Source organism: Trichomonas vaginalis, chromosome II (genome assembly GCF_026262505.1).
Source record: "Trichomonas vaginalis G3 chromosome II, whole genome shotgun sequence".
NCBI lineage: Eukaryota > Parabasalia > Trichomonadida > Trichomonadidae > Trichomonas > Trichomonas vaginalis.
Window position 1 is genome coordinate 878529 of NC_067204.1, and position 12035 is coordinate 890563.

General features: G+C 35.2%; 5 protein-coding genes across 5 annotated transcripts, besides 4 other annotated features; all 5 read right to left on the reverse strand.

Moving 5' to 3' along the window:
• Nucleotides 1-298: 298 nt before the first annotated feature.
• Nucleotides 299-1183, reverse strand: TVAGG3_0462940 (bacterial SH3 domain-like protein; the record flags this gene model as incomplete). Its single annotated transcript, XM_001309330.1, has 1 exon — nt 299-1183. One exon carries the CDS (start codon nt 1181-1183, stop codon nt 299-301), a length of 885 nt encoding a protein of 294 aa, XP_001309331.1.
• A 479-nt stretch (nt 1184-1662) lies between these two features.
• Nucleotides 1663-2285, reverse strand: TVAGG3_0462950 (uncharacterized protein; the record flags this gene model as incomplete). The annotated part of the gene is made up of 1 exon (XM_001309329.2): nt 1997-2257. One exon carries the CDS (start codon nt 2255-2257, stop codon nt 1997-1999), a length of 261 nt encoding a protein of 86 aa, XP_001309330.1.
• Nucleotides 2286-2977: 692 nt separating this feature from the next.
• TVAGG3_0462960 (protein of unknown function, DUF962) lies at nt 2978-3517 on the reverse strand (the record flags this gene model as incomplete). The annotated part of the gene is made up of 1 exon (XM_001309328.1): nt 2978-3517. The coding sequence occupies one exon, from the start codon at nt 3515-3517 to the stop codon at nt 2978-2980; it is 540 nt and encodes a 179-aa protein (XP_001309329.1).
• Nucleotides 3518-6134: 2617 nt separating this feature from the next.
• Nucleotides 6135-6167: a mobile genetic element.
• Nucleotides 6168-6322: 155 nt separating this feature from the next.
• Nucleotides 6323-7299: a mobile genetic element.
• A 122-nt stretch (nt 7300-7421) lies between these two features.
• Nucleotides 7422-7543: a mobile genetic element.
• Nucleotides 7544-8836: 1293 nt separating this feature from the next.
• On the reverse strand, nt 8837-8986 carry TVAGG3_0463000 (uncharacterized protein; the record flags this gene model as incomplete). Its single annotated transcript, XM_001309327.1, has 1 exon — nt 8837-8986. The coding sequence occupies one exon, from the start codon at nt 8984-8986 to the stop codon at nt 8837-8839; it is 150 nt and encodes a 49-aa protein (XP_001309328.1).
• A 302-nt stretch (nt 8987-9288) lies between these two features.
• On the reverse strand, nt 9289-11047 carry TVAGG3_0463010 (bifunctional inhibitor/lipid-transfer protein/seed storage 2s albumin superfamily protein family; the record flags this gene model as incomplete). Its single annotated transcript, XM_001309326.2, has 1 exon — nt 9289-11047. A coding segment is annotated over one exon (1759 nt), but the record flags the coding sequence as incomplete, so codon positions are not given.
• Nucleotides 11048-11608: 561 nt separating this feature from the next.
• Nucleotides 11609-12035: part of a mobile genetic element that runs on past the window's edge.

A 12035-nucleotide genomic window follows, 5' to 3' on the forward strand; every position in this document is an offset into this window, starting at 1 on the left:
TATTTTGTTGAGATTTCATCGTAAAGACTTTGTCAAGACTTCTTCGTAAAGACTTTGTCAAGACTTCATTTATACTCATTCATCCTCAGGGCTAGAAGGCACGAAGTGCCTGGAAGCCCCACTGCCTTTTTTTTTTTTTTTTTTTTTTTTTCTTTCATTAGTTATTATACTATCATATAATAGAATAGAGTTTTTCTTGCATCAAGTTTTATAATTTTAAAGATTTTAAAAAATTGCCTTAATATTTTTGTGAAATATAAAGAATTTTCGTGTTAAAACAGATTTTAACTTAAATCGTTTAGTATCCGTAGAATCTCTTTGACTGATGATCTGAGTATGAAACAAAACCGTCATAAGCTGGATCATACTCAATTCCATTGTTCTTGTTACCAACAACGAAGTGCATTGTTGTTCTGGAATTGGCGCATTGAAGAATTTCCTTTTCATTGGATGCAGCAGTTGCCCATTGAGCACCATAACGGTATGTTTTAGCTCCAGCAATTGTCTTCATTGAATCCCAGTTGTTGATGTAGCATGAGGCCGACATCCATCCTGCGGCAACAGCCTGGTTGTACTTAGCATTGCAGCCATCGATCGAGTTGACTCCTTCACACCAGCAGATTGACATGAAAGCGCAGCCCCATGTTCTGATGTTGGAGTTGAATCTTGCATCTCCTTGCCTGATGACAACGCCTGAGGAGCCGCCGCCACCACCACTTGTACCTGATGATGTAAGGGAGATGTACTGAGAATAAACATAACCTTGGGAAATGTGGTACCAATCGCCGTTGATTCCAGTGATTGTAACGGATGTTCCGTCAGAAAGTCCTGCAACAACAGCATAGTTTGTGCCTGGACCAGCGCGTACATTGAGACCGGAACCAGTTCCTGAAACAGAACCGGAAACTTTCAAATAATCGGAAATTACGTAACCTGTTTGACCATTGTAAGAAACTTGCCACCAATTAGAGCTATGGCCAGTAACAGAAAGTGTTGTTCCGTCTGCAACTGCTGCGATAACACCATATCCTGTGCCGGGTCCGCTACGAATATTTACACCTATACCTGATCCATAAACAACGCCAGATCCTGCACCGTTTGTCTCATACATCCTATGTCTGCGATAGGAATGATGGTGATGTGATACTCTTGATAAAGCAAGAGCAAACAATAACCCAATCATTTAATTGATTTTTAGATTTTTTGAGAAGAATTGAATATTGAGGAGAAAATTCAACCTCATTTGAAGCACAAGAATTTCAATAATTCGAACAGCTTCGATTGAGATATACCATTTTATTCGATTTAGATTTTGCATTTAAGGTTTTTCAATATGTCAGATTGTCAAATGCCGGTTCGAAAAGGTTTACGATAATTTATTGAATATAAGAGTTCTATAAAGCATATCTTAACCAATCCCAAAAGTGTAGATAATTTTGTTCTCTAAGAATGGCAGTCTGATTCCATATCAAATGATAAAATTTCAAAACAAAATAAATGAAGAATTTCATATCATTTCTAGCCTTAGCTTAATAAACGTGATAAGTGAATTGGTTAAACAAGATATTTGATAATGAAAATTTGAAAATTGACAAAAAAAATCTGGAAAAGGAAATTTCTTATTGTACGCAATGAGAATCATTCCACTGATGTGATATATCTTATCTCTAATGTCATGGTTTTGTATTCGACAAAGATTTTTTAGTATTGCTTGTATAATATGATGAATTTTATTGGGTAATGAAGAAATTTAATGAAGTAGTTTATGATCCCTTCGATTAAAAAGAAAATCCGAGCCAATAACGTAGTATCTCTATTTTCAGTTAGATTTCAAATTCAAGAAGTAATGATGATAGTTCTTCCAAGTAACTGCATTGAGTATTGAAAATACTCAATGAAATTGAAATTATAAAAAAAAAAATCCATAATTAATTACCGAAACGATATATTTAATACTAACAAACACAAATAAAACAAGAGAATTAGACACTAAATACTATCTGAGTCTCAGTATTGTCTTCTTCAGAAGTTTCAGACGGGGTTGGTAGAAAGAAACGAAACGTCGGTTGACTCCAAAGGATGTTGCATATGGTAAGTCATCGCCCATGTGCTTCTTGCAGTTGAGAATTAAGTCTTGGAAATGATTTCTGATTTGTTGCTTAGATTCGGCTGTACCTTCGTTGTACTTCTGCTCCAATAATTGAAGCTCATTGACAAACATGGCAAAGTCTTCATCAATGCAGGCTGAGCGACGCATCTTGTGATAAATATAAAATGAAATGACAGTTGGGAATTTTCCTCAATTTTCGCATATCGTCAAATTTTAATTCAAATTTGATTGAATATAGTTTTTGAATGACAAAAACGTGCCAGAATTTTAAAACTGATTATATGTAGAGTGACCATTTATCTTGAAAATAAGTTTGCCATTCCATATTTAATGTGAATTCCTACTAAAATCGCTATTTGGTCTCTTAGTCAACTTATGAAATGAATTCATAACGCTACTACAATGGCCAAAACTTGATGTTATAATTATGATATGAGTATATATATGTATTTTAACATTGGATTTTGAATAATCCAATTATTTCAATCTGGAAAAATTATATGAACAATCAATAACAGTGTTTATCAAGCAATAAGATAAACATTCTATGTATGATTAGAATTCAGCATAAAATCATTCATTATCATAGTAGCAAAATTTCACCATTTCAAACATGTTTAAAAAGCGATCTTGTTTAAGAATTGTGATAACATTGAGCAAGAAATTTGATTTCTGTAATAGCAATCAAATTCGGGTGAATATTATAATTTTTTATTTTGAAACCGCAGCATATTTTAAAATGACATTAAAAATTTAATGCCGTAATCATAAGATTTCAGTATTAATTCTGGAAGCCTGTGATGATTTCTGAAATGTGGAATGCGATGTAATGGTAATAAAAATGTATAAATTTAAGAAAGATAGTATTTATTCTGATTTTTGTGGTGGTGGGGCTATTCCAAGTATAGAATAGAAGACCCAAACAGGGCCTATTAATAAAAACAGGAGATCTGTAAAGAATGATGGCTTTTTACCTTCAACATGGTGTCCAATAAATTGCCCTACCCAAGCTATTCCAAAGATTAAAAGCCAAACCCACCAGGTAACAGGATAAAAAACTAAAAATGTGACAATGCAAGAAAAGAATGCAGCCATCCCAAGCATTACTTTGAGAGAAAGCGAAAAATAAAATATTGCGGCTCCAATAGTGAATAATCCTAAAATTATTGGATGAAGATTGAAAAGCAACGCAACTGAGCAAATAAATATGGTTGGAACGCATACTTTATGAAATACTTTGTTAATTGGATGCTGATGGCATATATGCAGGGTCTTTCCATGGCACCCTGCATACATGTACTCAGATCGGGAATATTGTCCACTTTTGTTCCACGATGTGACATCGTGAACAAAGTTTCCGATCTGAGTGCATATATGCAGGGTCTTTCCATAGCACCCTGCATACATGTACTCAGATAAGAAATTTGTTTAATTGTTTGACATGAATGTCACATTCGAAAATCGTTTCTCGAAAGGAGTTTACAATTACAATATATTGTCCTATTGTATTGTAATTGTAAACTCCTTAGTTCGATTCCTTCATTTTATTAAATTATAAATATACAATTCTTTCTAATCTTCCTTTTTCATAATTCATTTCTCATTTAAATTCTAAATAATCTAACTCTACTAATCTAGATTTTTTCTAATATCAATTTTTCATATGCAAACTCTTATTTTTTCTTTCAAAATTTCATTTTCCAATATTTTTTGAAAATTTTACATAATTTTATATATATTTTATTCTATTATTACATAATAATATTATACATATTAATTGTTTTAATTTTTGAATGCATACGATAATTTTTAATTCAATTTTTAAACGAATGTTTTGATGGGACGAGCTTACTGCTCATAGGCTCATCCCATCAAAACATTCCATTCAAAACTCTGGCCTTCATCGAGGCCAGAGCCAACAATTCATCCCCTCAGAGCCAAGTTCCTCGACGGTCGTCCTCATTAGGCCTGATCCGAGAGGAACTTGGCTTTGAACGAAAATCACAAGCTCTGGCCTCAGGAAAAGCCAGAGCTTCGCAAACAATCCTCGGGGCCGGCTTCCTCAAAGACCGCCCTGATTCGGGGCGGCCGGAGAGGAATCCAGTCCCGAGAGAACGTCCATACGAAGCTCTGGCCTTTTCCGAGGCCAGAGCTTGTAAATACAATCCGCAGGGCCGAGTTTGAGGGAGATCGTCCACATCATTGGCGATCTCCTCTCTTCTCGGCCCTGAAAGACATGCAAATACAGGCTCTGGCCATAGCAAAGGCCAGGGCATGGCTTACATTCCCCAGGGCCGGCTTTCCCAAATGCCGCCCTTATCCCGGGCGGCAGGAGTGGAATCCGGCCCTGGGAAGTAGAAAATACGAAGCTCTGGCCCAAGCAAAGGCCAGAGCCTGCAAAATTCATCCTCAGGGCCGAGTTCTGCGATGATCGTCGATCATGTCGACGTCTCGCAGGAACTCGGCCCTGAAAGACATACAAATACAGGCTCTGGCCCAAGCAAAGGCCAGAGCCTCGCTTACAATCAAATTTGCCGAATCTCAGGAGATCGTTCAAATCACGGACGGTTTTCCCTGAGATTCGGCAAAATAAGTCAAATTACAGTTCTAGAAAGACTAGAAGGGGGCCCTGACCTTGAGAAAGGACCCCCTTCCCGGTCTTTCTGGCGAACTTTGGTTCGCATTGCGAGTGTCTGCTGCGAATCCGGGGCTGAGCAGCAGACACTCGCAATCATATGTCGCGGCAAGTGCACCTGTGGTGCCAGAATGCACTTGCCGCGACAATTGCGAAATGCAAAGATGATGCCGGAAGGAGCGGCAATACTGGCAAAAGCCACTCCTTCCGACACCAGAAAGACTAGAAGGGGCCCTGACCTTGAGAAAGGACCCCCTTCTCGGCCTTTTTTGTTAAATTTAAGATATTTCAATTGCAAAATTATTTCAAAATTCATAATGGATAGTACCATACGAAGGTGCAAGTCATAGCAATGGTGCACCATCAATATGAGCCCCATTGCTATGACTTCACCTCGGGATAACCTCGATGGGAGGAAAAGTGGAGCAATTCGAAACATTGCTCCACTATACAAGTTCTTGTAAGGATAGGTATATAGTTACCACATCCTTACAAGAACTGTTCCTCGCTTCGAGGTTTTGTCTTGTGATTGTGTGTGCTGTGCCATCCAATGGACAAACGGATAGCACAGCACACACATACTAGGCATGATAACCCTTCCTATGAATTAGGACGCGATAGCCCTGACCTCACCCCGGGATAACTTGCATTTGTACTCATATCCCGATCAATAACATAATTTATATCAAGACACACCTACCACTACATAATATAGCATTATATCAACACAATACTAATATATAATGTTAAAAACACACAAATTGATGATATTCATAATATAAATTGGGACCAAAGATCTATATTGAGACCTAACTATTATCAAACCTTTATATATAGGAAACATACATTGCACCTATAGAATATTGAATGAAAATTAGATGGTTCTAAAATTCGATATCTGATGCTGACCCAAGGTGGTCCTCATTCCTATATATGTTCATCTATACCTAATGTCCTAATATTCATCCATATACATGTTGGGTCTATCTCCATCAGAAGGGTCCATGCTGAAGTGTGGGTATTCAATTTCCACCCAACGGTTCAGCACGCCTCTAAAAAATGCAAACGTCGAATCAATCACGATAATACCACACTGCCCTTACATGAATGGCAAAATCGAAAGATTTTGGCAGAATATTCAAGTTGATGAGGTAGCTTGGGATCAAATTCAAAATTTAATCGAAAATTATAACGCAACACCACATACACAGTTACCAAGAAATCCAGAAATACATACCTGGTTTACACCAAACAAATTTTATGATATCAGCGAAAAATATGATACCACCAAAGAACCCCTTTGGAAAGTTGATGGAGAAATTAAGGATTTGAGGATTTCTCTTCAACATTTCCGCGAGAGGAGAGCCAATCAAAGAAATTAATTCGGTAATATTTTAAAATCGAAAATAAAATCTAATTTTTAACACAAATTAACAATATCGATTACATCTTCTTACTAAGCTCAGTCAGATTAATAAGAATAAACACTTACTTTTTAAAACATTTACATATTTTTTTTTCTTCGTTACAGAGATACGCAAGTTGCAGAAGAAGCAGCAACTGTAGTACAGTAATTTTGTTGTAAACGAAAACGATAAAAACGGTTTGACAGAAAAAATGACACTTTACATGGCAAAAAACAGAGCCTTACTTTTGAGATACTTGAGATTGAAACTGAATCTTATGAGGCAGTGATCTTGAATCACTACCTCATAAGGTTCAGTTTCATATAAAATTTGTTGCAATTTGTTATTCTTTTGCAATTATTTCTTATAAGATTTTACATCTTTTAGCGGGGAATGTTTGTTATCATGCATATATTATAAATATCTACACGATAACGAACATTCCTCGCTAAATTGCTGAGAAACTTTGAGGAAATGTCGAACAATTTCCTCAAAGTTTCTCAGATTTATATAGATCACTAGAGTCCCCTAGGCACTGATTCTGGTTCAGTACCTAGGAGGCTCTAGTTCTCTAACGAACTGATAAAATGTTTTTAAATTTTTGGATATTGCTACCTGTGAAGCACTGACTTCAAGTCAGTACCTCACAGGTAGCAATTACATTGAAAGATGGGAGAAACTTTGTCCGAATGTTAAACTATTCGGACAAAGTTTCTCCCATTTGTAGTGGAGATGGAAGGCTTTGAGGTATATTGTATTAATATATACCCCAAAGCCTTCCATCTCCACTTGAAAGTGTCCAAACTTTGGGTTAATAGTTTGCAATTAACCCAAAGTTTGGACACTTTCTAGAAGGAATTGGAGGGTAAGAGATATACATTCATATGGTATATCTCTTACCCTCCAATTCCTTCTTAAAATGGGAGAAACTTTGTCCGAATGTTAAACTATTCGGACAAAGTTTCTCCCATTTTTTGAAGGAATTGGAGGCTATGAGATACTGATGCAATGTCAGTAACTCATGGCTTCCAATTCCTTCCTAAAACTCATAAAAGTGGACATTACATGCATATAAAATTTGACATGTAAAGTCCACTTTTTGTGAGCGGGGATTTGACTCCGTCAAATCCCTTTTTTCGTTTACGAGAATTTGACACTCCGAAATCGAACATTAGTGACTTTGAGTAAATTTTGAATTTAATATAGATCTTGATTTTTAATAACCATCATAGCAAGAGCTAGTTGGTGAATGGTATCCGCGAATTTCGGCTTGAAAGTTGGGAAACTTTGTCCGAATGTTAAACTATTCGGACAAAGTTTCCCGCTGTTTGCGAAGGAATTGTTGGCTATGATGTACTGATTCATGATCAGTGCATCATAGCCAACAATTCCTTATACAAAGTTCAAAAACTTGGGTGCAATCAGAACTGATTGCACCCAAGTTTTTGAACTTTCTCGAGGGAATGAAAGGTAAGAGATATCCATTTCCTTTCACCTTCGTTCTCAATAATTAACTTATAAATTTTTTAAAGCAAAAAAAGTCTGATTTTTTTGACAAGTAAATATATAGGGAATTTATCCGACCATACAAGTGTCACTTTTCAGTTCACCTCACTTTCCGTAACTCGTCTTACAACAGTCAGGATAATTCCTCTTTGGAGAATAGGTTTAGTCAATAAGAAACTGTTGATGTTTGATGAATATATGAATAAGAGAGAAGAAATTAAGTTCTACCAGGTAATTTGTTATGGAATACTTGATTATTTCTTGAAGATACGTCGTGTTCCAAATCTTTCTTATTACGTGATTTGTTTCGATACTGTTTTTGTTTATTTCATTCCTTTGTTTGTTTCCGGACTTGATTCCGGCTACAGCGCTATTTTTGTTTATGGACAGGTATACAAAGGAGATATTTCTTACTTCGGACTGACTTTCTTTATTTTCATTTTGTATAATATTCTTTTTGTTTTGAGTATCGGAACATTCACTTCTTACTTCTACGAATCAAACAGAAATTATATTGAACTAGTTGTATCTGCAATTCCTTTCCTGTTTATGACTATAGGAATGCACTTCTTCTTGTATATTACTGGAAAGTTTGTCGCAAATATAGCATCGCCTTTCACCTACGTAAGCATTATATCAATAATAATTATAGTGATTGATATGATAAAACAATCAAAAAGAGTTCGTGTTTACAGCAAATCTGATCCTTTGAATCCATAAAAAAATTTTTTATTGCTTTATTCTAATAAAATTTGTTATACGTTTTTGTAAGAATTTGTTGAGTGATTTAAATAAATACAAAAATGACCGCAAAAAAAGTTTATTAAATTTGCCATAAGATTCTTGATAATCTCCTCTGAATGGATCGTCTGAATCGCAGTTGGATGTTGTGAACAGAGGATTATCAATAGTAACACCTTCTGTTGTAGTTTCTGGCTGGATTACAGTTTCTTCATTCATTTCATGTTCACTTGTTTCTGAATCTGTTTCTTCATCTTTCTTGTGCAAAACTACAATAACAACAACGATGATTGTTATCAATAGTAGTGCACAAACAACTCCAATGACAATCCATATCCATGATTTCTTCTTTGTTAATGTATTTGAACCTGCATTCTCTGTGTTCACACTTACGTTTCTGTTGTTATTTCCATTTTCACCAGAAATTGTTACTGGAATTTATTCAATTGCAGTTTCAGAAATTGTTCGAGAGAATGTTCCAAATGGTGTTTCAACTGCTGTTTCTATGTTTGTCATGAATGGAGTTTCATAAGCAGTTTCTATGTTTGTCATGAATGGTGTTTCATAAGCAGTTTCTATGTTTGTCATGAATGGAGTTTCGAACACTGTTTCTATGTTTGTCATGAATGGTGTTTCAACTGCTGTTTCGAATACAGTTTCGAATGGTGTCTCGAAAACAGTTTCAATATTTGTTTGGAACGGAGTTTCTTTGTTTGTTTCGAATGGAGTAATGAATGCTGTTTCGAATGGTGTCTCGAAAACAGTTTCAATATTTGTTTGGAACGGAGTTTCTTTGTTTGTTTCGAATGGAGTAATGAATGCTGTTTCGAATGGTGTTTCTTGTTCTGTTTGATGATATGTTCTTGGAAGGATTGGAGTTTCTAATGGAGTTGTTTCGAATGTAATATATGGTGTTTCATGATTTGTTTCAAATGAAGTAATCATTGGGGTCTCTTCGTTTGTCAAATGCGGTGTTTCATAAAAGGTTTCAAAGTTTGTTTGGAATGGTGTATCATGAGCTGTAACAACTGGAGTATTCACTGGTGTTTCAAAATTAGAAATGAATGGTGTTTCATAAGCAGTTTCTGCGTTTGTAATAAAAGGAGTTTCGAAAGCTGTTTCTCCCTCTGTAATGAATGGAGTTTCTTCATTTGTCAAAAATGGTGTCTCAAAAGCAGTTTCAAAGGGTGTCTCGTGTTCAGTCAAATAAGGTGTTTCTAATGGAGTAAGCAATGGTGTCTCTTCTTCAGTTAAATATGGAGTTTCTTCGTTTGTGGAATGTGGTGTATCAAATGCAGTCAGATAAGGTGTTTCTTCCTCAGTCAAATAAGGTGTTTCTAATGGAGTAAGCAATGGTGTCTCTTCTTCAGTTAAATATGGAGTTTCTTCGTTTGTGGAATGTGGTGTATCAAATGCAGTCAGATAAGGTGTTTCTTCCTCAGTCAAATAAGGTGTGTCGAATGCAGTAAATGAAGGCGTTTCGGCATTAGTCACATGTGGTGTTTCTTTCTCAGTCAGATAAGGCGTCTCTTTGTTTGTGATAAATGGAGTTACGTGGTTTGTAAAATAAGGTGTTTCCTTTGCTGTGTATGCTGGGGTTTCTCTCTCTGTGTTCACTGGTGTTTTGTGTGCTGTCATATATGGAGTATTTCTTGGTGTAATTAAAGGAGTTATTCTGGGAGTCTGAACTGCTGTTTTTAGAGGGGTTCTTTCAGGATATGGGATGTTTTGATTCATACATCTTTGAGTCTCGAAGAAAGTAAATTCTTTGGTTGAATAGTCGCCATGAACTGTCATGATAGTACCATCGACATTTCCTTCTTTATAATCTACAGATTTGTCTGATGCAACAGCGTCGACCAAAACAATTTGGGCAGCATCGCCATTTCCTGTTTCGCATTTGAATATATTCCTTTGAACCCTATTTCGCTTAAACAGGCAACTCTTAAGGTAAATCTTTGCTGTGTGAGAGTTGTTGAGGAAGATGACAGCGTACCATAAGCAGTCGTTTTCAATAAAATCAACTTTCTCCATGTTTAAGTTTCCTTCTGACCACCAGCTGTGGAATAAGCTGTCTCTACTGGTGCAATTTTTGATGGATGTATATTGTATTCTGTAGTCTTGTGAACAATGGGTGTAAAAGGCGCCTTCGGTTCTCATTGAATCACCTTCATAGGTAGCTTTAAGAAATGTTGCATTCCAATTATTAATCATTGGACCTGATCCATCTATCCATAATGCCGTTCGAATAGGAGAAGAACACATATGTGTAGTAATATAATCGAAATTTTGAGTGTTTGGAAAACGAAAGAACCAGAGGCCTCCTTGTTGCGACGCTTGACAGTTACTAACACATAAAAATCGTGCTCGAAAATTGTAGTTAGAATTCTTAGAATCTGTGATACTCAAAGATCCGCCTTGATTGGCAGTACAATGATGGAAAGTGCATCGGAATAATTCTAATAATTTAGTATTTGTTCCACCAAAAAACCAAAGCGGAGAGTTATCATATGTAAGAATATCTTGGAAAATGCAGTTCGAAAAGAAATAATCACCTTGTATATTTGTGTATAGCTTATTAAATGATGTTGAAAAGGTGGTGTATTGAAAACTTTCTGAAACTACTCGATAAATCAGGAGAAAAAGCATTTATCTTGATTACTATAATTTTTTGTGAACAATTGAATTTTGAATAGAAAAATTCATGACAACATAAAGTTTATATGTAATTTAGAGATGGATTGAATCACATAGATTATATTTTGAAAGATTGAATTAAACCGGAAAAATTCTTGTCAATTAATCTCAAAACCGAAAATCAAAATCAAACCAAAATTTAAAAATCAGGATACACCAACTGCGTCAATAAAATTATCTGATATGAGACAAAAAAATGATGGGTATTTTCAAAACGCTTTTTCATCGATTTAATTTAAGCAGATAAATTAATACATTTTCATTGTAATGTTCATTTTATGCATAATGAAATAATTTTGTTATCGTTTGTATTAATTATTGAATCTGAAATTATCTTAGTGGATAGCAAAGAATTAATCAATTTTTTTGAATTTATTTTTGGTCCTACAAAATTTCTCAATTTTCCCCAATATCAATATATTGTTTATAAAAAGATAAGATATAAAATTTATGTGCATTTTTTTCGGTTTAATTCAAATTAAACTGTAGAAATGATAATTTTAATGTGCATTTAAAAAAAAAAAAAAAAAAAAAGGTAGTGGGGCTTCCAGGCACTTCGTGCCCTCTAGCCCCGAAGATGTTTAGTATAAATGAAGTTTTTATTCGGAAAATTGTTAGTCTTCTGGTGTGAATTCGGAGGACTCTTCTTCTTCCTCCATTGCTTCTGGGAAGAAGCCTTCTTCTGGGTCGAAAACATTATATAATGTGTCGCTTTTCACAAATTATATATGTTTTCATGTTTTGTCACTTTTCTGTCACTTTTCAGGAAAAAAACATTTTTATTATTATATATAAATGAATTTTACAAAACCTCCGTTACCGTTCTTTGGAAATAAGAGTAAATGTAAAGATATTATATTGAGAGAACTTAAGAAACTACCGAATGGTCTAACATTTGTAGATTTGTTCGGTGGAAGTTTCTATATATCCCATTTATGTC